The 25,021-nt window shown below is 42.4% G+C and overlaps 2 protein-coding genes across 3 annotated transcripts in view; both read right to left on the bottom strand.

Moving 5' to 3' along the window:
* The window catches only part of LOC116399024 (multidrug resistance-associated protein 9-like), a 20,315-nt gene extending 17,291 nt beyond the window's left edge, over window positions 1-3,024 (bottom strand). Inside the window, exons 1-4 of the mRNA XM_031875853.1 lie at window positions 3,008-3,024; window positions 883-959; window positions 496-644; window positions 217-363 (exon numbers count right to left, since the gene is read on the bottom strand). Of these exons, the coding sequence (XP_031731713.1) occupies window positions 217-363; window positions 496-644; window positions 883-951 (365 nt within the window). The 5' untranslated portion in view covers window positions 952-959; window positions 3,008-3,024. The remainder of the gene's footprint in view (window positions 1-216; window positions 364-495; window positions 645-882; window positions 960-3,007) is intronic.
* Window positions 3,025-17,176: 14,152 nt separating this feature from the next.
* LOC116399029 (tumor necrosis factor receptor superfamily member 22-like) overlaps window positions 17,177-25,021 on the bottom strand; it is a 9,355-nt gene continuing 1,510 nt past the window's right edge. Inside the window, exons 2-10 of one of the 2 annotated variants that reach the window (XM_031875857.1) lie at window positions 23,302-23,422; window positions 23,014-23,142; window positions 22,767-22,878; window positions 22,488-22,579; window positions 22,186-22,278; window positions 21,119-21,159; window positions 20,683-20,913; window positions 18,703-18,739; window positions 17,177-18,539 (exon numbers count right to left, since the gene is read on the bottom strand). In XM_031875857.1, the coding sequence (XP_031731717.1) occupies window positions 18,250-18,539; window positions 18,703-18,739; window positions 20,683-20,913; window positions 21,119-21,159; window positions 22,186-22,278; window positions 22,488-22,579; window positions 22,767-22,878; window positions 23,014-23,142; window positions 23,302-23,422 (1,146 nt within the window). In that variant the 3' untranslated portion in view covers window positions 17,177-18,249. The remainder of the gene's footprint in view (window positions 18,540-18,702; window positions 18,740-20,682; window positions 20,914-21,118; window positions 21,160-22,185; window positions 22,279-22,487; window positions 22,580-22,766; window positions 22,879-23,013; window positions 23,143-23,301; window positions 23,423-25,021) is intronic. The other variant, XM_031875858.1, reaches the window with a different exon arrangement.

The following is a 25,021-nucleotide window of genomic DNA, read 5'->3' as shown; positions in this document are numbered from 1 at the left end:
CACACACACACACACACACACACACACACACACACACACACACACACTTATTTATAATTTCCTAGCATTGTCCTGAGTAATTTACAGGTACGAATATCAGGCTTGTAATGTCTATTAACATCTGTAAATATCTATAAATATACTGTCCTGTATTCATTGCATCAAATGACAGTAGAGAAATGTGGGGGAGCCCACGGATCAACAAGAGTGTCAAACCTTTCTCCGCTGATGTCGGCTACATCAAAAGGAGACAGGTTGAGAGAGCTCATGTCCAGCTTATTCCTGAACAAGGCCCACATCATGGGGGTCATCCAGGTAAAAGTTGCAAAGGACAGGAAACCTGCATTGTCCAGAGGGTGAGACCTAGACATGGAAACATCACCCAATATGCAATGGGGACCAGTACAGTCTGCTAACATGTCACCTTACATTTATTTATCAAATGAAATATAGCAGTATCAAAACAAGACAAATGATGTCATCAATGGCACTGACTGAGATGAGGACCAGCGGAAGGGTTTGAGGGTCTGAAGGCTCTGGCTGTATTTTCCAAACAGGGTAGGGTAGGATTTTTCTCTGTTTAAATCAGTATGTTCTGAACTGGAGGCCACAGATCCAGTTCTCTGTTGGAAAATATCTTCCTGCTGAAGAGTCATAAACACAAAGAGACAGAGTGAAAGAATCAGACAGAAAGAGTGTAAGAGACAGATGGTGAGGAGAAGGAGAGACAGAGACAGAGCCTTTTGTCAATATTCCAACTAAAGTATTCTCAAAAAGTGGATTAAGCAAATTCGCATCAAAAAAACAGAATGCAGGAGAAACAATAGAAGAGGAAATTATCTCAGGCAGTGAATGCCACATGTAAAGAGGCCAGGAGCGTACCGTTTGTTCCAATTCTATAAAAGAGACTCCTCGACTGTCGTTCCTTTCCATTGAAAAGTCTTCCATCATTTTGTCCTCTACCGAGGGAAAGAAACATGCAGCGTCACTGTTGTACTTGCCAACAAGACATTTTAAGTACAAAAATTGCTTGAAGCCTACTAACCAAATACTTTTAACAGCATCAATATGGAGGGCATAACCATTTCTCATTCTGCTGTGCAACAGTCTAACGCAGTGGTGGGCCGTCAGGGCCAGCAAAGCCTTACCTGCCGGCCTAGATAGAATCACAAAGTTATAGCTATTCTACAATTTTATTATTTTTCATCAATACACTACATGTATTCTAAATATTTGTTCCCATTAGTTTATTATCTCACTGCAGCGCTGCAGTGCTGGAAGCAGCGCTGCTTCCAGCACAGCTTGTATGAAGTAGAGCTTTTATCCAATCAGATTTCGACCCTATGCTCTCTAGGTAAACAAAATCTGCTCAGAGGCCTTCAAACTTACAAGTGGATCCCTTTGCAGTTTAAGTAAATGGTGACGATATTGTTGATTGTCATAGTCTTCAACCAATCAGATTTTTAGTTTGACATGTTGGGCGTATTCTTTGACATATAAGAGCCTTCTAGCTGGCCTAGCAGAGTACATCAGCATTAACGTGTGGCTTAATTGGTCAGTGGGCTAGCCTGACATGTTGGGCGGTGACAATCCCAATATCTACTGCCTCTGTCGAGCGGACATTTTCAGCCCTCAAACGCATTAAAACATATTCAAGAAATACAACTGGGGAGGCTCAACTGTCATCTCTGGCGTCCATGAATCGAGAAGGATCTCTTGCTGGAAGTGAACCGCACCGATGTTCTGTACAACCGTATCATTGAACTCTTTAAGAGAGGATGGACTTTACTCATTTCTAGCTAGATGCTTCATGTATTATAACTGATGACAAGTCACAAGGCATTACAACTGTGACCAAAATACTTTACTTGGTCAAATGTCAAAAATGTACCCGCATTGCAAGAAAGGTTATAAAGTCCAATTAAAAGCAAGAAGCAAGATTGTAATGATTTCGATAAGGCTCAGGCAGAGGCATGCAGAATGTCAAACTGCATTATCATCCTCGACCCCACCCTCTCTTTCCTACCCCACGCCAACCACATCACCAAGACTGCCTTCTTTCACCTGAGGAACATTGCACGCCTCCAACCTTCCCTGTCCTCTGCCACCACCGAAATTCTCATCCATGCCCTCATAACCTCCAGACTCGACTACTGCAACAGCATCCTCTATGGTTCTCCCAACAAAATCCTCAATAAACTCCAATATGTTTAGAACTCTGCCGCTCGACCGCTCACTTCCACCCGCCGCTATGAACACATCACCCCGGTCCTTTACAACCTCCACTGGCTCCCGGTCAAATACAGAATAGACTATCTACTATCTAATAGACTAATAGACTTCAAAATACTACTCACCACCTACAAAGCCCTAAACAACCTGGCCCCTCCTTACCTTTCAGACCTCCTCCCCCTCCACGCCCCAACCCGTTGCCTCAGGTCCGCCGGTGCAAACACTCTGAAGACCATCAGGACCAAGTGCCGGACCTGGGGTGACAGGGCCTTCTCAGCTGCTGCACCTCCCCTCTGGAACGCCCTCCTCATCCACATCCGTGAGGTTCCCTCCCTGTCATCATTCAAACAAGCCCTCAAAACCCACCTCTTCAACCTCGCCTTCACCTGCACCCTACCCTCCCATTCCGCACAGCTTCTCCAGTTATTCTTTTTTTTTACCAAAATGTTCTGATTGTTTGTTTTGTTTGCTCCTCTGTCTTTTTTTGGTTTGTTTGTTTGTTCTGTTTGTCTTTGGGTATTTAGAAAAGCGCTATAGAAAATCGATGTATTATTATTATTAAACTTGTAAATATACATTTGTATACATTTTATATGTATACCACCCATATTGTGTTGATACATTATCCCTATATTTAAACTTTGCACTTTCATTTCTTACATTCCCGTTTGTTACTTGCGTGACTTGAAATTTCAACACCTGAAAATACAATGTGTCAATGAATTACAGAAATCCTATGTGCCCGTGGCAGCCACTGCCTCACAATTAAAGTTACCTGTCTGCTGAGTTCCTCTTCCTGGTCTGACAAAAGGTAGGGCTGAGGGTGGAGCCTGATTTTATACAGCTATCCGAGCCAAGGACAATACCAAGAGGTCTGACAGCATAGAGGGGATCTGGACGGTTTTGTGTTTACCTTGTAGTTCTTGTCTGTGTTGTCCTCCCCTGTATGCTTTTGTTGGTTTGGTCAGCCAGTATATAGGTTTCTCTCAGTTTCATTCTCGAGGTTTGAGCACTGCCAGGCACCAGAAATGGTACAACATGTTATCACTGCCTGTATTAGACACAGCGCAGAAAGGAGGGGCATGCTGGGAGAAATGCAAAGACTAGGGATGAGAGGAAGAGAGTTGAATAATATAATTGAGTGGGGATCTAGTAATCTGGGAAGAAGGTGCTTTACAAACTTTTTGCGAGCAACGGGTCTGATGGGGAAAGTTTAGTAGTTGGGAACATAGGAACTGACCGAAACCGGAAGATGGCAGTAATGCAACAAAAATGATGCAAGCTGCCGTTAAACACAACAGAAGAAGAAGATTCTAGAGGTTTTTGTTAATGGAGTAATCGTCTTGTTTTGTTAACCTTATTCTTTAATAGTTATGTTTTGTTGACTTCTTTTTTAGGAGCCCTATAACTCTGTTAATTCATTTTCTTTGTAGCTGATTGTTATTGCATACTTTTTGGGAAAATAAACCCACTTTTGAATTTAATTAAAGCCTGTTTCCTTGTGCCTTGACTGCTTGGTACACGACATTTGGTCGCAGTGGTGGGATCATCCAGGTGAAGGCACAGGGTTTTGTTTTTTCATCTTTTTGAATCTTTTCCTCCTTTGATCTTCAAGTCATGCAACGATGTGGGAAAATTGGGAAAGGAGCACGAGGTGATGTTCAAAACCGTCCGAATGTATCGGAGGCACGGACTAATGATGAGGAGGGAAATGGAGCCTCTGGAGGGGTGGACAGCACTGAGGACAAAGGTAACAATATTAGACCTGGCTTCCCTTTTTCGGTACCAGGTAGAGCAGCAGGAGGCCAGAGACAGAACAAGTAAAATGCCCGACAAGAACATCGCTTTAGAGCACTCCAACACCAGTTCCGGCTTCTTCAGGAGGAAGTGGAAGTCCGCACCTCTCCAGTCCCTGAGCTTCTGCCAGATGGGCCTGAACCACCTGATCCTGAGCTTCCGGATGTTAACATCCCTCTCCAAGTTGCTCCCAGAAACGAGACTATCAACCGGTCCTATGCCAGTCCTATTTCCTTGTGCCTTGACTGCCTCTCACCTCCATTCACACTGTGTCAAAGTTCCAACAGCCAAATTAAATGAGGGTGTAAACGCACACCTATGGTGTATTTCTGATGAGTCACGTGTGTGTGTGTGTGTGTGTGTGTGTGTGTGTTATAATTATGAGGGCGGTAGACTTAAAACCACCAACTGCTAAACAAACACAAAACCACTGACAGCAAAACCAACAGGGAACTGTTGGTTGACACAACGTTTTGTTGTCCGTCTTCAAAAAAACCCTTTATATAAACTAGTATCAATTTGTAAAGAGGACTTTTTGCAACCTCAAGCATGAAATACCATTTAAACATAGAGTAGTCCTCTCAGACATCTGACTGGACACAATCAAGCTTTTGTGGCAGGCAATTCTGAAACTTTTGTGCATGTAAATAAAAAAACTGATTAAAATAAGCTAAACTGGAATTAAACTCAAACATCAGGTGCCATCTTATATAGCTAGCCAACCTAAATATAATTGAACTGAAATACCAAAACAACAAAGTAAAGAAGCAAAACTATTTTAAATGTATTTAATCTGAGTTGAGTGAAACTGTAAAGAAGTAAAATGAAACAGTACCTCTGTGTGGAGGACAAGGATGACTCGCTGCAGTTTGTTGACAATGACTCTAAAACTCACACTGGAGCAACATTTTACTCTCCAGTACATAAGTCACTTTGACAGAGATTAGACAATCTGCTTTCTTATCAACAAAATTTTTGAAGAAAGCGGAATAATAGTCCAGCATCAAGTCAATGTTTGTTGAATTATTTATTATTCATCAATGGAATAAAAACGTTTCAAATTTGAGATCTTTTTGCATTTGTCAATGCTGAGAATTACTTGCCTGACTTTGCCTGGGCACTACAGAATGTTAATGGAAAGCCTGCATTATATGCAGGGGGCATGGCGTTGGCATGGCGTTTGAAAGATGTCGGTGTTTACCGGGCACAGGTCTAGAGAACAATTCCGTCTTGTTGCATTGTGGGAAGTGTATGTTTGGAGATTGATCCATATTAAGGACTATAATTCAAGGTCTGTACCTGCTGCATCAGTTTTGGCTTTTTCAAATCCGTCTTCGTGCCCCAGCTCTATGGAAGTACAACACCAAATTGCTGAAATTCCCTTTAGATGCAGTCAATTATAACACAAGTTCAAATGTTTGGCCGTCATGCTTAGTTCAAATTTGCACCAATAGTGCCCTGATATCTGCTCTACAGCTCAAAGTAATATGAAAAGTACAATATGTATTTATTATAAAGCTAGAGTGTATCGATTTGAAAAACATAGTTGTTATAGGTGGTAAATTTCACACAGACATCTTATTAAAAGAAAGGTACCGTTACTTAAGGGAATAGATGATGTTCATATTCAGGCATCACATTGATGAAGAAACTTGGTACAAAAACAATGAAGGTGGTGCAGTAAAGCAAATTGTGTGAAGTGAGTCGTCTACTGCTTTTTTAAATGTTTATAAGTAACAAATTATGCAAAATGATTTTATCGCTTTTATACATTAGGAGATATATTGAAAAATAAAACTGTAGCTCCATTTAACCCTATGGAGCTCAAGATTTCAAAATATGATTTTTAACAGCCTCTTACACACCAACCTATGATGTATAATAATTTATTTGTTTTGATCCACTCCACTCAGCCACAGGTGAGTGGAGTGGAGGATACTGGCCTTCTGACTTCCCCGATTTGGAAATGCTCTCTGTAAGAGCCATATGAGACTTAGTAAGATGTTGTGTAACAAATATGTGGAAATGCTCCTTTAGTTGCGTTACTGACTATGTCACAGCCTTAACAGCATTCCAACAATAAAGAGAAACAGGATAACAATAGTTGGAATGCTTAACAGCATTCCAACAATTAAGAACATTAATTTAAACATTAAAAACAGTCATTAAAATACTAAAAGGCAGTGTAAACTCCTGACTGTACGCAGTGACGCTTTGCCCTCCAGTTCCTCTGATGCTGTTTCCTTCACCTCGGAACAATCAGCTTTCATGATTAAATAAGATGATACAACTTTATTGATTGACAAGGAAACATAATTTCATTGACGCACTGAAAGCAATAAGACTCAGCAGGGAACAAATGAAAATGTAATTTAGTTACGCACACGCTATATTAAAAAAATATATATCATAACTAAAGAATACAACAATGAAGCTTTAACATTTATGGTCAATAAACAAGGCTGAAGTTGTACAAACATGAATTACTACTACTGATGAAATAACTCAAATTACTGCTTTGCCTCAAAGGCTGTGTGAGTTGTGTATGAGTGATGCCAGTGACCGTATGAATCCAAAAGGCCTCCCTGTAGGAGGAGGGCTATGGCTGCATGATGACCTGTACAGATCTGTTATCTTCCAGCTCCACCTGGAGGCAGTATGAGTCCGTTTCTGACTTGTTCCTCTATGTTGTTGTCTGCTTCATGCATTTCAATGCTATTATATACTGCTATTATATAGGTACTTTGAAGTATTTTTGGTCCTAATAGTATATTTAAGTTTAAAGGACTTATAAGTAAGTAATATGACAGGTAATATAGGCAGTAAAACAAATTTCATAATAATGCATGCATATAAATATAGGTTCTACACATGCATATATTTATTTATGTTTACATTTATACTTTATACTTTAATTAGAATTATTGATTATGAAAATCTATTTGTTTTACTGACTACTATCGTTAATAGTACTTAACAATGTATTTTATAGTCAATCATATTTATTCACTGTACATTTTGAAATATAAATGGCACATATAGTTCAGTTCTGTCTTTACTGAAATTTGGCTCGCAGAACTGCAAAAACAGACACACTAAAGCAAACTCATTCATCAGCAAAACATGTAAAAAATAAAGAAAAAGAAATAGGACAGAATCAAATAAAAGAATCAGTTTGAAAGAGTAGCTTCCAGGTTGTGAGCTTTATGCTTGCATCGTCAACCACATCTCGATTACAACCTCAAACACGTGACCTGGTTGAGTTATTCGATTATTTGGCGGGAACACATGCAGCAGTTCTCAGAAAAAGCCCAAACACTTCAGGGGAGCTTCTTCCAATTCCCCCTGAGTGTGAGGGGCCTCAGCAGCACAGTGTCCTCAGGATGTGGAGGGTTGGGTAGAGGTGGCAGAATCGGCTGTGTGACAAGGTGGGACAGATCCAGGCTTTTGTCAGGGGGCATCTGAGTAAATGTGCTACATTTCCTTTTTTCCCTCTTGGATTCGGGCATGGCACGGACTTTGCCTGGTCCTCACTGTTTTCTGAAGCCAGAGACGCAGAGCTTGAGCACAGGCTTGGTGTCAAGTCTCCAGTCTCTGGAAAGCTTTTTAAACAACTCGTATAAGTTTTAGAACCCACAAAATCTACAATAAATGATATGATGAGCAGTGAACAGTTTAAAACCATGCTAGTGGCTCTGGTAGGCTGTTCTTGGGCACCGCGCTTGAGCTAAATGCAAACGTCAGCATGCTAACATGCTAACATGCTAACATGCTAACATGCTCACGCTAACATGCTAACATGCTCACAATGACAATGTTATCATGCTCATGTTTAGCAGGTATAATGGTTAACATGTTCACCATATAGTTTAGCAATAATGTAAGCTTTTGCTCTTTAAAACTAAACACAAAGTGCAGCTGAGAGAGGCTGATGGGTCATAAACCAAATAGACGTTCACTCAAAAACACAAGTCATCCTCATGGTGGCGCTGGAGGGAAAGTCAGGGGATAGCCAAACTCATTATTGCAAAGACTAATACTGTACGTGTTGCCATTTTGTTTGTTTGCAGCTTTCAACTTCACCCACTTCCACTCATTTTATATCAGTGAGGGCAGAAATATAGATATAATATAATCACAGTACAATTCATTCAACATATTTATATAAAAAAAAAAAAAATTTTCATTGTCCTTGAATGCATGCTATGTCAACTGATGACTTGCACGCCAGCTGACTCATCAGAAAACTCACCGTCCTGACAGACGAAGTGTAGGAAGAACAATTCCCCGCTGGGATTCCCACAAAACTGACATTTGGGTTATTACACTGTGGACAAGTGGAATGAACCATTCTGTCCTGGACCCAAACTCACGACTCAAACCTGTGATGTGATACTGATCTGCAGTGTGGAGCCACTCTGTTGGTGGCGAATAGAGGGCTGACTTTGTGAATAAGAGATGATGTCTTCTTATTGTGAAAAAGTCATCCTGAATCCTGTCACAGTGACCTTTTTCTACATTTTACAAGTTATTCTCCGCACAGTCGTACATCAGTATCACAAATTCAGATTAAGGGACGGGGGCAAATTTCCCCTTGTTTTCCAGCAAAGGAGGCAATATCATACATTTTACACACTCTCTCTTGCAGCTTCATATTTTAGAGCTGAATTTCACGTCCATTGTCCTTCACGTCCTGTGAAGAAACCCCGGAGGCCAAAAAAAAGTAAGAATGAATCCCTTTTTATTCCCTCCTCAACGCTGATTAACAGAGTTCCGAGCATAACGACCGGCAAGCTGTTTTATCGCCTTCTTACTTCGCCTGAATGGAGCGATCACCATGGCCTTCATCAAAATCAGGCCCTATTCACTCGCAATTGTACATAAGAAGTAGCCAGCATCCTGTTGGAGGAGCACTTACGGGCATATGACGGGAATTGTGTTGGATCGTTTTGGAGGAAATCTAATTTATGATTCTTACATGAATTTAGGCACAATGGTGATGAAAATGTGATTTCAAATGGAAGGGATGTGAACTGAACAGTGCTTTATTATAGGTATTGTGTTGTGGCAGTGGGGACAAAAAAAATAACCCAGTGAGTGCTCTCTTTAAAGGGAACCGCTATCACCACTGGATGTCAATGTGATCCCAGAGGGCCTTCTGGTTCACCATCACACACACACTCACACACACTGGAAGTTTTGAGTCTCTGCCCTCAGCTCCATGAAATCCTTGGCAGCTGTGGTGGGCCGATGGAGCTGTTACCACAGAATGGGAATGGACTCTCTGGAGTGGCAGCTGGGCTTCTTGGGGTCTTACCAATAATCACAGGAAACTGCGGTCAAAATGCAAAAATAGGGACAAACGATGCTAAAGGAGTCAAACGGTGTGGAGGGTGTTTCAGTGAAGGAGAGTCAGATTCCTGTTGAAGGCTTGATAACATCGGATTTTAGAGCTTTTTAGTTGTTTTGCTCTCCACCACCTTTTTTCCTCAGGCTAGGAGACTCCACCTTCCTCCACCTTCCACTCATAAAGTAGTTTTGTTTATTTCATTCATTGTCTCTTTCCGAATGTAAGTCTATGGTAAAAAGGATTTTTGGGCGCCATGGCATCACATGACGGAGCCAGATGTTGTAATTCCACAGTTTGGCCACTGTGTCAGATTGTCTTCAAGGTGCTCTTGGTGACTTAGGTAAAATACACTAAAAAGCTCTGTAGAGCTGAATAGTGGATTTGTCACTACCAGCGACCCTTTCCTAATCTACACTAGCTGCAGCAGCCTACATCCTACTCTATAATGTATGCAGCAATCTGCTATTATCAACATTTTTATATTAACAATGAAGCAATTTGGTTACATTACATTACATCACAGTCATTTAGCAGACACTTTTATCCAAAGCGACTTACAATTCAGATTCTATCACAATTCTACACCGTAGGCACAGCTACAGGAGCAAATGGTTAAAGGCATATGTATACTTGAAATCTGGTAATGTTTGAATTATTTCAATATGGCAACTCATATTTTACATGAAAAGCAGAGAAAAGTACTTTCCCAAAATTTGCTTACAAATTTCCAAAAGCACAATTATAACTTCTTATTGTGACAACTCAACGCTTGTATTGCAGTGACGTGATTCAGTTCCTTTAATTTAACAGAATTACATCTGTGAAAAACATGCCGGAATCAAAGTGGGACTCAGTCAGCACCATCCTGGTTTCTTGCTGCACGTCTCTGCTTTATTTTCCTGGACAAATGTTTTTTTTCTGAGAGATGACGGGTCAGCAGGTGTTTCATCCCTCTCGATTTTGCACCTGAGCTCTGCAGCCAACATGTACATCTCATTTCCATTTGTTGGGCCCTCTTTGTCTCTGAGAGTATATCACAGAGTGTGTGCATGGTCTGTAGCAGAGGTCAGTGTTTTCAAACAGGGGTTTAGCTGCAAAGCTGACTTACCAATGAGAGAAGCTGATAGAGAAACACTGGTATTCGTGTCATTCAGCTGCCTTTGGCCACAATACTGTTGAGTAATGACAGGCTATGGAACATCAAATTCTAAGGGTTTCTATTCATCAAAAGGCTCCATTATGGTTGTTGATTTGGAACAAGACAACTCTTTGACGGTGCCTTTATATTAATGGTGATCTGACAAACACTGTTTTGACAGTGAATTGTTTTGAGCTGAACATGATCATTTTCAGTAATCACACCATCTTAAAATACTCCAGGCTGAGGTTCTGATGCTTCAAAGCACTTCAGCATCATTGAATCAAGATGCTTCCCATACATGCAGCCAGCTAAATGCTAACAATTCTTACTGAAGTCATCTGTTTGACATGTGTATTGTGTTGCAGTAAATTGAGTACTCCTAACTTAATTGACAGGTTTTTAAGTGGAGGGATTTCAAAACCACACCGTTATTTCAGAAAATGCAGTGATTAAAGTGCTTTTTTTTTTTGCAACTGGAACTGACAAAACAGGGTGGAGCTAAATACAACCGAACGATGATGTCGACCAAAATATTATAATGGACTTTAATGAACTGAAAACACGCTTTGAAAGGGTTAAAGTTCTAAGATAAAAACCAACACATTCTCACACCCAACTCGTCAAATACGCCCGCTTGGTCAGTGCCCCTTGGCATCAGACATCGACGCACCAGTTACCGCTCTAGCGTTACTTTTCAAATAGTCGGAACGGCGGGTCAATATACGCTTGTTACATGCATAGTGTCCTTCAAAGTAAACTTCTTGGTCTTCACAGAAAGTTAGTTTAGGTTTAGGAAAAGAGTATGGTTGAGTGTGCAGCTCTATGCCTAACGCTTTACACAGACTGTAAGAAGATGACGTCATCGTGACGTCACCATTGCTTTGTGGACTGCCGTTATGAAGCCTAGAGTTTGGTGATTTTGCCGTTGGCATCTTGGAGGTTGAGTGTAAACTCTGAGTTAGTTAACCCTGAGATGAGGGATCTCAGAAATCTTGAGTTACCGCTTTTATGTCTTGTTTTTTGCCCGCACGTTCAAATATTGTTAAGAGTGAAGTCACCCTCAGCACAGTTAAAAATGTCTACATTTCCTTTTTGGGAGTTTTTTTAAATATAAAAACATAACTCAGCACTTAGCTAATGTCAGCCATCACTGGAACAGCTGGAACATCCATCCATTTTCCACCGCTTATCCGGGGGTCGGGTCGCGGTGGCAGCAGGTCAAGCAGGCCGACCCAGACCTCCCTCTCACCGGCAACATGTTCCAGCTCATTCTGGGGGATCCTGAGGCGTTCCCAGGCCAGCTGGGAGATGTAATCTCTCCAGCATGTTCTGGGTCTTCCCCGGGGTCTCTTCCCAGTTGGACGTGCCTGGAAAACCTCCAGTGGGAGGCATCCAGGAGGCATCCTAATTAGATGCCCGAACCACCTCAGCTGACTCCTTTCGACGCGAAGGAGTAGCGGCTCTACTCCAAGCTCCCTCCTGATGACCGAGCTCCTTACCCTATCTCTAAGGCTGAGCCCGGCCACCCTACGGAGGAAACTCATTTCGGCCGCTTGTAGCCGCGACCTTGTCCTTTCGGTCACGACCCAGAGTTCGTGACCATAGGTGAGGGTAGGAACGTAGACCGAGTGGTAAATTGAGAGCTTTGCCTTCCGGCTCAGCTCCCTCTTCACCAAGACGGTCCGATGCAGCGCCTGCTTTACTGCTGCAGCTGCACCGATCCGTCTGTCGATCTCCCGCTCCATCTTACCCTCACTCGTGAACAAGACCCCGAGATACTTGAACTCCTTCGCTTGAGGTAGGCACTCCGTCCCCACCTGGAGGGAGCAATCCACCGGTTTCCGGCAGAGAACCATGGCCTCAGATTTGGAGGTGCTAACTCTCATCCCCGCCACTTCACACTCGGCTGCAAACCGCCCCAGTGAATGCTGGAGGTCACGATCCGAGGAGGCTAACAGGACCACATCATCTGCAAATAGCAGAGAGGCGATCCCGAGACCCCCGAAACTGAAACTGACAGCTGGAACATAATGCCTATAATATTAGAGATTATGTGGTAATATTTTTCACTGAGTGGGATCGTGGTGCAGCTGCAGAATGTAGTTTGAAAGTGAATTATTTAAAAGGCTGCGTATAGTGAATGTGTTTTCACATTATTTCAGTGACAGGGTTTTACTTTACTGCATTTGTTGAAGTAGCTGAAATAAAGCCACTGAATGCTTTTAAATAAAGTTCCAAACAGATGTGTAACATTTAAAATCTACTGTATTTGAACCTTTAAATCACAAAATACATTATCCGACTGCATGTGAGCTTACAATCATGTCTTTGATCTATAACATTCAACTATATCTTTCATCTTCACTTGCTGGCCCCTGTGTTTTGTTAAAGCAGTAGAAAATGTATTTTAAATGTAATGTAGGCTACAGCCTAGTACACAGTAGTAGCCTATGTTACAGAGATAATAAACACGTTTACTGAGGTAAGAAATCAAGTGAGAAGTAGAGTCATTTTCTCATAGACTTCTATAAAATCAGAATATTTTTTGCAACCAAAGGAGTCGCCCCCTGATGTCCATTAGAAAATAAAATGCAGGTTTCAGGCACTCCAGCGACTGTTTCCAATGGATCCCCTCAAATCAAAATGCAATGCTGCCTCGTCACTGACGAAAGTGAAAGTCTGTGATCTTGGGCAGAGGAGCTTTGATGTTGAGCAACTTCATTTTCATTATCCGGTGCTGTACAGCATCCACATATTATGAATCACAATTTCGTGCTTTCAGAATGGATATGAATGTTTGGAATGTATGATTGCTATTTGGTTTTAATAGCATGTTTGGAATTTTAATTAAATGTTTGAAGAGTGGTCTTTTTTTCAATGTGGTTTGCTGTTTGGATTGCTCAACTTTGATTTCACAACCCACTCACTGAGAACAGAAATAGTAGTTATGCGTTTTCCTTCATCCCATTTACATCCTCTGCCATCCAATAGCATTTGTACATAGGTTAGGCTATGTATGTATGAATTGTTTTTATTTCGATACACATTTATCTACTTGGAAAAAATACTTTGTATTGCAAAGGCAGAGCTCTTTGACAGCGCGGACTGATTTCAATTTTCAAAGTCAAACACATTTGCGTTTCATGTAACAAAGTACAACACGACCGCCGAGCAGCCGAGCTCTCAGATCTTTAATAGATACGTACCTTGAAATCACCTTTTTCCTGAGTGGTCATTTGTCTGGTACGCTAGACAGCCGCAACAGAATGTTTAATAATGTTCTTCTCGGTGAGCATTAGTTTGATACATGAGAGTCAGACAGCTGATTTGTTACAGCCGAGGTATCATTTAGCCGAATGTTTCTGCGACACCCCTGTGAAACGCTCTGGCTTTGGGTGCGCACCGCAGGGCTGGTATCTGAATTGACGGGCATGGTTATCTCATCAATATTCATAATGGTAATTTTAACCGTAACCGTTTAAGCGTAAATGAGCTGCTAACGCAGCGTGCCATTCAACCCGCCGAATGAGAAATGGAGAGAACGAGGCCACGAGCTGCAGAAATGATTGGCAAATGAAGGGACGTCCGAGCAGCTCGTGAGCTCAGATTAATGTGTGGATGTGGAACTCACGTTTGTCACATGAAATGGTGTTAAAGAGTCAGCAGATCCCCCCCACCCCCGATACCCATCCCCTCAGAACACCTTTGAAATGAACTCGAACACAGCAGAGAAAGGAACGTCAACCTTGGCCAGGATCATGCAAATGTCTGCGAGCGCAGCAGGAGGCTGTACTCTGCTGAGTCACTGTGACAACACGCAGCAGCTGCTATCAGGGCTAAAGGTCCACAGCACCGAACAGAGGTTCCTTTTGCATTTGCAAATGGCCGACATTATAGCAAGAATAAACATGTTTATGGCTCGGTTAAAAAAATAAATAAAATGGGGGGGTTCTGAAATTGTGCCAATTTTGGAAGAAGACAAAGTGCTCTTAAATAATTGTCACACTTTTAATTCTCAGAGGTACACAGGACAAGGGTTAGGGTGAAATGTGCACCCTGATGGGAAGGCTGTTCTCTCCCTTTATAACTTGGTTTGGTGCTCGCCCACATTAGTAATTATCTTGCACGTGGTAAATAAACTCAAGACAGCGAGTTTATTTACCTTCTGATAACATCCAGATGGGCAACGACACCTTAGTTTTAGTCATTCAGGCCGAGATTCATTCAGTCAAAGGTTACTGTAACGGGTTGTATATGGACCCAAATGCAACACAGGATTCCAGAGATCTTTGGCTTTTATTACCAACTTCAAATATAGCAGGCAGAGTTCAAACAGGATCAAGATCAGAAGGCTGGTGGGTTTAGCGGGAGTCAGGCAAGGCGGGTAAAACAGGGGCAGGCAGGGTTTCCAGATACGGCAGGCAGAGTTGATCAAGATCAGGATCAGAAGGCGGGTGGGTTTACCAGGAGTCAGGCAAGGCAGGTAGAACAGGGGCAGGCAGGATCGGTAACAGGAGATCAGTCCGTGAGAGCGTGCTGGAGAGTCTGGCATAGAACCGAAGAACAATCTGGCAAATGTGTCTGGGAGGCAGGAGTCTATATAGGGGCTTGATTACTGATCAGAGGCAGGTGAGTGAACAGGTGAAGGGAGTTTAGACTGATGAGGAGGGAGTGACTGACAATAAGAGTGAGGAGGGTGTGGAGCTGAACTGTGACAGTTACATTGTGCAGAATTCAGCATGATCAAATATTTTCATATAAATCACCTGGTGTGGCTGTAATAGAGCGCGTCGTCCTTTAATCAGAGGATCGGCGGTTTGATCCCCGGCTCCACGCCGATGTGTCCTAAGGCAAGACACTTAACCCATAATTGCTCCCAAAGTCAATGAATGTGGTTAGTTAGTCCTGATGGCTAGGTGGCACCTTGCATGGTAGCCCCTGCCATCAGTGTATGAATGGGTGGGAATGATGACATGTAGTGTTAAAGTGTTTTGAGTAGTCGGAAGACCAGAAAGGAGCTATGCAAGTACAAGTCCATTTACCAGTTTCCCGTTTGAATTGTATCGAGGCTCAAAGTTATGCATAATCAGGAGCGTGGCCGCATTGAGTGACAGGTCGTTTGCCGTCTCAGGTCGCTCAGACAGACATTTTGAAATGTCAAAGCACACATGTATAGATAGTTAGACATAGATCACCTGCGTTGCACACTGCATTCCAATGGAGCTCTTGGTATTGTGCATGCGTTGGGATACTCAACAGAAGTGAGCCGTTATTCACAACCGTGTCCAAACATACCTGTATCACCCTGTCTAAAATGCTCCACTTTAGCACCCACCTCTCAAGCCCCCTCACGAAAAAAGTCCAGTCTTCCACATCTGCACTCCTGCCGTCTTCACAGCGTCACTGCAGCAAGGGACACACTGGGAGACCCCATTGTGATGTTCACAATCAGACGATCATTGAGGCACGATCCCTGCAAACTCTGGGAGAGTCTAGGCCCGTCCGACTCTCAGATCATCGAGTGTTTGAGGGCTCTCTCGCAGACATTTTGAGTTCTTTATGAACCCTTTCCATAAGTTAGCATAGGATGCTGACTTTGCCTAAGGGAATTACCCACAAATCATTGCAATGCGACGTTAAACACGGGGTAACCAGTGGACGCATGGGGACGTAAAAACAAAGGTAAACAAAGACGACTCGCGTGTGTTCAGCTTGTCTTTTTAAATGTACACAGAAACATTAAGGGTTGAAGATAGAACTAAAAATAAACTTGAAATCGGATATTTATCAAATATTTGATTTTGACAAAAATGAGTAAATAGATTATATGAAGTTCTCATCTTGCGAGGAAAGAGCCAGGAAGACTTTCAAATCAGGGAGTACAAAGTATGAAATAAAACCCAATTATACATTGTATTTTTTGTGATTTTCATGGTAAACGTGATATGTTGCAGCAAAGTGCTGTCCCATTCACACCATTTCAAGCCCCCTCAGTCTCACTCACCCACTTACCAGGTGACGTCAGAAAGTCCTTGAGGGTTCAGGGGGGGACATTGGGATTGGGCCTATGAATCCCTTATGCACACTTTCTGCAAGTCCCCATTTCTGCAGACTTTGTCTGAGGGAATCACCCACAATTCATAGGGTTGTGACTTTAAACACAGGGTTACCAGGGTAAAAAAAACAAAAACAACTCATCACCTGACGATCGAGACAAAAGACAATGAAATGAATGAACAACACTATTCCATGTAATCTCAGGTAGGTCTTTATTCATTAAAAGCAAAAGCAGCACATGTAGACATCAGTATACCTTCAGTACCGTAAGTAGCAAAGAGGTGCATGTGCTAACTTACTCTGCTAGTGTTAGCTACACAGGTTTTTAGAAACTCAAATCTCCTTCAGGCAACGAGTATCTCTATTACACAACGTTCCACCACGATAGCAGCTGAAACAATGGAGCAGAGCTGGATAGTGTCAGACCCTGGTGGGAGCTGGCCGATGCCAACCATGCTCTGATTGGTCAGCCTGTGTTCATGGTGGGACCAGGCGAAGGCTCTGACCCCACGAAAACAAACCAGTTCCACCATGTTGGAAGAATACAACAAAAACAAATCAGCAAAAATAGAAAAAAGGGAGAAGTGTTTATCGTTATCTGTACACATTCGAGTTGTATTTCTTTTCAAGCAAACGTTTTGAATTTGATATACGAGAGCCTGTAAAGTCGTAATTATTCTCTAAAAAGAAAACAAACAGGCCCTGAGAATGAGAGCAAAAGCTACAGATAAGAAAAGTAAAATGTAACATTGTGACTAACATCTCTATAAAATGCCAGACAGGGCACTTAGTAAACCTCAGTGTTGTGATCAGGACTATGACAGACCTGTAACAATAGACCAGAAATGCAACGCAGACAGGAGAAATAATCACATCCACTTTGTTCAGGCGCTTTGAGAAAGTTAATAAACCATGATCATGATGTATACAATAGTCAGGCAGAGCAGACACTAATGAATGAAACCAAACTTAGCTTACTACCTTCAGAGCTATACCTTTGATCTCTGTTTAACAGCCTAGAGATATCATTAAGACATTCATTACCGAGGACGGATAGTTATATTTGTGAGAATAAATAAAATGCATCCTGAGGAACAAAATGATAAATAGGGCCTAATGAAGCACTATGTGAAACAATAGACATGTTGGGAGTTCTGGGCTCATTTGAACTTAAATAAATAAGCGGTCTTTGTAAACAAGACAGCAAACATTTTTAGTCTTGAAATACTTCACTCCATGTAGGAGGGAAGACATGTCATTCAGTCAGAAAGCAACCAAACTCATTGTGTTAGGTCAACCAGGCTCGTAATCGGGCCAAGTCAGACCAAACAAGACCCACATCAGAGCTGTACAGTACAGTAACATGCGCGGACTGAAGGAGCTTCGGTAAGATACACATCGTGTAAGTGTTCGAGCAATTACATTTTCACCAAAAGAACAGAGTTAGAACGCAGTGCGATTGGACCAGAATTGGACGATTACACAATGTTTCTCCAACAAGCAGCAGACACCACACTTGTGACACCCAGTGTGGGACACAACCGTGTGTGATGCTGCACCAGCCGGTATACATTGGGGCATTGGCTTTCAACACCGAGGAGCTGGAAGCACGAGTGGTGCTCGCAGGACTACATGTTTTCAGAAGGGTCTTCCAAAACCAATTCACCTCTCCTTAACGCTCAACAGAGTAGTGACCATTGAGAACCGCCTTCTCCTTGACCGTCTCAGCGGTCCGCCTCTGGTTCAGATCCCGCAACGCTCTCAGCAGGTCATTTAAGGTGGCCTCCCTGCCCTCTTTCTCCACCCAAATAGTGAGCAAATCGTGGATCTTGTCTTCATAGGAAAGGTGGTCTTTGCTTTTGATCACGTTGTCGACGATACCGAGGCGACGGAAGAATCTCTTGTGGTGGCTGTAGTCTATCTCGTCAAAATACTCAAAGCATTTCCTCAGAGACACTTCACCTGCAAACAAAGATAAAGACCTTCAGTCAGGCGCCCTGGCCTCTGTGAGGTACCTAGTCACCAGTGTAGAGACCCAGTGGGTCACACTGTTCCATGTGCATCTGAGTAATGCAAGGAGGGGTGTAATGTTTGAGAGAAGGGAGGAAAGTAAAAAGAACTTTACCATTCACAGCAACAAGCGTGGGGAACTCCACATCTTCCTAAATGACAAAGGAGAGACAATCATTAATATCCAAAGAAGTCTGTTGAAATTCTTCATGAGTCATGAATCATAAGCAGAATACAGTGAATACAACTCCTCTCTGATTCGGTTACCTAGCATGTAGGAAGAATCCCATGCTCCCTTGTTGAATTAAAAATCATTTTGTTGATCAAATACATTTCAAAAAATGCAAAGATGTATTTCAGGTTCAAGTGGAAAGAAACGCAGGCCAATAAGGACAACCGTCTTCAAGTTAAACAGGTGCAATGGGGAATGTGACTCAACACAATTACAGCAGCCTGCACTGTGTCACAACAGGAAGAGTGAAACCGACACGTTTCAATGTGCTTTAAATAGTGAATCAGCAGCGAGTCACAACTACAACCACCACAGGGAAAATCTTCATTTAAATTAATTTCAAGTACTCACAAAAACAATTAACCATAATGATGAACGCAATTATAAACTGTGGGGTCTTTCAGTGCATTTCAAGCGGCAATCTCGGGTTCTAAAAAGTGAAGCCAATGCAGAAGTTCAAAGTCAGTGCCCTAAACTTGTATTCTCTCTAATAGCCACCAGGGGGCGACTCTGGTTGTATAGAAGCCTATGAGAAAATGCGAGAGAGCGCTTTTGAAAAATGTGCATCTTACAATAAAGTAATTCATTTTAGAAAAATCAATTTCACTGATTTGTCCTGCAGCTTTAAATTCAGTTCATTCAGATGTGAAGTGATGTCAATCAAAAAAGCCACAATATTATATTTTTCTCATCTTCTAACAAGATAAATGTGTGAGCATGGACTTTATCTGTTGTTATTAAACCACTTGTTTCAGCTCTATTCTCTCTGTTAATAACATCATTGGACAGTGAATTCATTAATTATTATTTTCTGTGTCTTCATTTAGATGCGAGTGGGTACGTTTGGTAAAAAGATTTGTGCTTTGTCTCGTAGTGGCGCTTCACATTACCGCTTTTAATAATCGTCACGGTCTCTGAACACATGAGACCTACTGGTTTTAAACCATGTTAATAATTAACCTATAAGAGTCCATTATTGGTTAAAACCTCTGGTCTCTCTGACCACTTTTGTCTCTTTGGAGAACGTCATGTGAAATAACTTCTGACTCACATAATTGTCCTACTCTTTGTTCTCTTTCCTCGTGTCTCCCCCCGTGTGTCACGGTGTGTGTACATCTCACTCGAGTCAGGAAACTTGTCAGAATACCCATATTTGATTGGCTGAGCTGCATCACGTGATGTGTTTTACAACGCATTGGTCGGCGTGTTTCCTGCACCGCTGAACAAGTACTGTAACGGCTGAAAAAGCTGCACCGGTTAAAATAGAAGCGCTCTGTCAAAATAAAATCGGTTTTAGGTCCTGGGTCCGGACACAACGGCGTCTGGGTCCGGATCCGGATCGCGGCCCACCTATTAGTGACCCCTGCTTTAGGGGGTGAACTTCCGTTCATGTTTTGCAAAAAACTAAATGGCGACAGCCATCAAATACAACTCACTTGTATGTCCGCATGTTACTTGGCATGTCCGAAAAATCCCATGCTCCCTTAGTATTTCTAAAAATGCAAAGATGCGTTTCATGTTTGAGTGGAAAGAAATGCCGGCAAATAAGGACAACGGGTGCAATGAGGAATGCGAGTCATTCGACACAACTCCGCCACTACGTCGAGTACCACCTTTCACTACTGTGATACGTGAAGCTATGTATTATTTTACACTGTATCCAATACATCGTTTGCCCTGTCATGTCACCCAGTGTACTAAAGTTCTGTCTTGTCTTCTTGTCTCATCCTGTTTCACTGAATAACGATGAATCAGGCATGAGACAGCAAAGCATTACTCAACAGAAACAAACGAGCAGTAAGCAAGGGAGGGAAGGAAAGAAGCGAGGAAGGAAGCGAGGTGGAAATGAGCAGTTACTCTCACCCTCCTGTTGGGTTGCATGGGCACAGCTCGGGGGGGAGGTGCGGGGAAGGCAGAGGGGGGGAGGCCGGTTAGACTGAGCTGGGAGTTACTGGCTGAGCTGCCGGGGCTTTCACACAGCGCTTTACACTCGTCCGATGCACCGGTTGAGGATGTGGCTCTCACCAGTGTCCGGGAGAGATTCAAGCAGCTCTGGGTTTCTCCGCATTCGGTGGGACAGTATTCACCGTCATGCTGGAGAGGCAGAGGAACACGCTTAGAAGAAGAACCAGTCATTTTAAACACTTTTGTATTGCTCAGTCTACTGTAAATTAGGCTGCTGTATTAACCTCCCAGAAAACCTGAGGACACTTTAGTCTTCACGGTCAGCCTTTTATACTGCTCTATGTCTGGTTTAATTCATTCTATAGTGTAAATGAAAATATTTTAAGTGACTCACCTTTCCAGCTTTCCTCCTGTCGGGTGGATTTCTCACAGATTCTGAAGGGAGGATGTGAGGAGAGGATTATGCAACTTAAGGAATTCCCCCAAGTCCACCAGCAGCTACTTGACAGCACCTCTGTGAGACTTAAATTTGCTTTGATGGATAAATCGACTCTGAATAACACACGGGCAGAAAACTGCTGCTGCTCTCAACATTGATGGCAGCACCTCTGGCCACTCCAGTCAGTGTCAGAGCTCTGGAACCCGACCCATACGGCACCGGTCTGTGCTGGATCAGGTGGTGCTTACCAGCAGCATGGCACACGGTTCAAGTTTGGTCTGAACGATGACGATACAAACCCTTACGGAGGTTATATTTTATTACTATTATTATGTAGGCCAGCAGGAAGTATGCACTATGCTGCCTGCTGCTGTATGTCGTCAGCCTGAACTACCAACGTCAGAGCTGCCATCTGCAGTCCGGTTCAGCAGGTCTCTGCGCCCATACTGCTTTGGCACACAGCCAGAGTGTGTCAGAGACACAAAGGCTGCAGTGACATCACTTCTCACACGTACGTGTGAGATACAACCTGTGGCTCGAACAATTAGGATTAACCCGACTCAGACATTCATTTTTCCTGAACATGCATCAGTGGATGTCTCAATACCGGACAGGTGTGCTGCTATACGTCAGTGTCTTTAGATTCTACACTTAACAACATGATTAGATGTAAAGACGGCACTTCATTTCCTGCCTATAATGGAACGGGAGTTTCTTCAGCAAGACAAGCAATTCTGTGGTCACCAAGCTTCGGTTGTCAGAAATGAAAATGTGTCGTGTCATACTGCTATAATTTCCTTTGGCGGGTCTTAATTTCCTGACTGCACCTGTTGACCCGCCACTGTTCCATTCAGTATGCTGCTCGTGGCGAGCCTATTCTTCCCTACCAAAGTATCCTCACTGTGCCCCATTACTTATCATGTACACAATGGATATGGAGGGTGTTAATCTACCATTTGTAGATTCTGCATTGTCTCGGTTTGTTTTTCTATTTCCTAGAAATCATTTATTTTTTTACATACCTGTTCTTCGACATCTCCACACAGCAAATATTATCACCCCGATTATGATGAAAGTAGGGATCAGTAGAGATGGCACAATCATCAAGGAATTTGCTGATAAAAAAACAAAACACAATTGACAACAATTAGCACCATATGACAGAAATAATACATGTCAAGCTTTGTTTCTTTTCTGGGGTTGCAGCTTCACATATATGTAAAGTCATAATATGCACTTATCAGACTTTTAAAAACAGAAAAATGCCATGCATGTGTCCATGTCTCTGTCTTCAGGTGGCGTTAGCATCCACTGAGTGGTGTACCTGAGGGAGAGGCAGGGCCGGGATGCTTTTTCTTGCACTCAGTGTTGGTAGTGGAGGTGCAGTTCCTCACTATCTCTTCATCTTTCTTACACCTAGTTTGGAGGCGGGCACAAAAGAGGAATTAAAAACATGAAGGAATAAAAATGAGTGAGGCGGTCTCAGGAACAACTGTCTCCACTTGAGAAATGAGTGACATAAATAAAAGGACTGATCTTGGACCACTCACTTTGAAAGAAGCGGGTCTCAGGTGTGTTCTAGGTTTGCTTTGCATCGACTCACCTTGAGCACTTCTTGCACGCCTCACATGCTTGGTCAGGGGCACAGAATCCTCCCGGCTTGCACTGACATTTAGCATCCTGAACGTGAGTACACGGCCTTTTGATTTCCTGATCTGAGAAAGCGACGCCAAAAAGAGCTTGTTAAGTCGGAGTTTATGCTCGGAGCACTTTGAAAAGGTTGAATATTGATTTTTTTCGTCTTCCACAGTCAGTCCAATCGATAGTGTAAAGCGGTCAAGCTGAATTACCTGAGCGACACTGCGTGCACTTGAAACATTGACTCAGTCCGTTGCCGTGCTCGGTGTACGTCCCGTCGTCGCATTCCTCACACTTCCCCTCCTCTCCTGCTCCGGTGCAGGGCGATGCCTTACGTGTACCTGACACACACAAACAACCGTTAAAATGTCAATACATATTTTACTGACTCTTCAACTGAACCTGTCACCCAAGCTTCGTAACAACCAATGGATTGGTGAATGGAGCTGGTGACAGAGCTTCAGTCTCAGTGGACTACATCACAGCTCCATGCGTCTTACCAGCTGGACAGTTTAAACAGCAGATGCTGCCGCTCGGGTACTCCAGGCTGTAATCGCAGTCAACGCCAGGCCGTGGAAAGGCCCCGGTGGGTATGAGGGGCCCGATCAATATCAGAACAACCTTCGAGAAAAACAAAAAAGATAAGATAATCCTTTATTAGTCCCAGTTTTAGAATCAATTTGTAGACCGTTTGGAGAGCTGAGATGATTCAGCTAATCGATTGACGAACTAACAGAAAATTAGACAGACAGACGGAGGAAAAAAACTATTCAATAGTACCGAGTGAGTCCTACGATACTGAAATTAAGAAACATTGAGGAAAGAAGTTTGTCTTTAAAGTATTTATTCTCTGAACAGAGAAAGTTCAATCATCATCCAGACTGCAATGCAGTCTGCAGGAAGAAGGCACCCAGAGTGTTGGTTGTGTACGACTTATAAAGGCCTTGAGCACATGGAGGTAGGAGGAGTTCATCATTAAGACATTTGGACAACAGTAACCATTCTTTGATTGACCATTGAAAGGTTCAATGGCTGCACCCCCATTCCACTCTTATCTAAGCTGACAATATATCCTTGATTAAGCCCCACACACACACACAATACTAAATTTGAGTGGACCCTCACTGACCATATCTGACATTGATTAACTTTGTTAATACAAAAAGGGCCAAAACAGAGTGGTCAGACAATAAAAACAGATAGATAAGTCATAGTGGAAATTAGCCATCACAACGTACAGACAGACAGACGGACGGACGGACAGAAAACACGAAAAACATTTATTAGAGATTTAAATATGTCATCTGGTTAAAATTGGCCATTCTTCTGTCAAAGACATTAATAAAAAAATCTGACATTTCACAGACCAAATGATTAATCAAGAGAAAGTTTAGCAAAATGAATCAATAAGGACTAATCGATAGTTGCAGGCCTAATTTTGATAATCAAGTAAGTGTTTAAAGTAAAAAATGGCTGAAGGGTTTCACTCTCATTTAGATCAGAGTAAACTAAAAATATCTTTACACTGTTGCTCGTAAAAAAACATATTCAAGATGTTTTTTGAAGACAGCCCTTACCATTTACTTTTGGAAAAAAAAAAAAAGGTGCTGTACATCCCTTCTTACATCAGTAAATGATGACCACTTTATTTGATGGAGCCAAACTTTTTCTTTATGACTGTCAGTCACACATTTGTGTTCATAAGAAAGGGCTTACACACTCCGCTCTCAGGAAATTACTTGTTTACACAGGGACACTTATCGTAAATTGTAATGCTCAAAGAACTAAATACGAGTCATTTTTTCATGGTCAAGATGACGCAACTCTTCATACGACTGGGCCCGACCAATGAACTGCACCTCTGATCAGGCCACGAGTATGACGGAGAAGGGGATTCCCTTCTGACATGCTTGTAAACATATTCTGAGATTTACATAAATGTAGGAAAATGCTGTGACAATCAGCTTAACTGATGTAAGAATGCCATCTGAAATAGAGGAGACAAACACTTGTCAGCTGAACACAAACAGTTAGTCCAAATAGTCAATACATGGCCAGGTGGGAGGAATAACCAAATAAGGCAATCTGAAAGACCAGATTTATGTCCACACCCATTATTTCCCAACATTATCCAGCTAACAGATCACATGCTTTACCCCCACCCCATTAAATAAAAATGTGGTTAAAACATGTTTAACAATTAAAAAGAGATAGATATAT

Source organism: Anarrhichthys ocellatus, unplaced genomic scaffold (genome assembly GCF_004355925.1).
Source record: "Anarrhichthys ocellatus isolate YVR2014 unplaced genomic scaffold, GSC_Weel_1.0 scaffold97, whole genome shotgun sequence".
NCBI lineage: Eukaryota > Metazoa > Chordata > Actinopteri > Perciformes > Anarhichadidae > Anarrhichthys > Anarrhichthys ocellatus.
The sequence above is the reverse complement of the archived record's forward strand: the minus strand, read 5'-3'. Positions and strand labels throughout refer to the sequence as shown.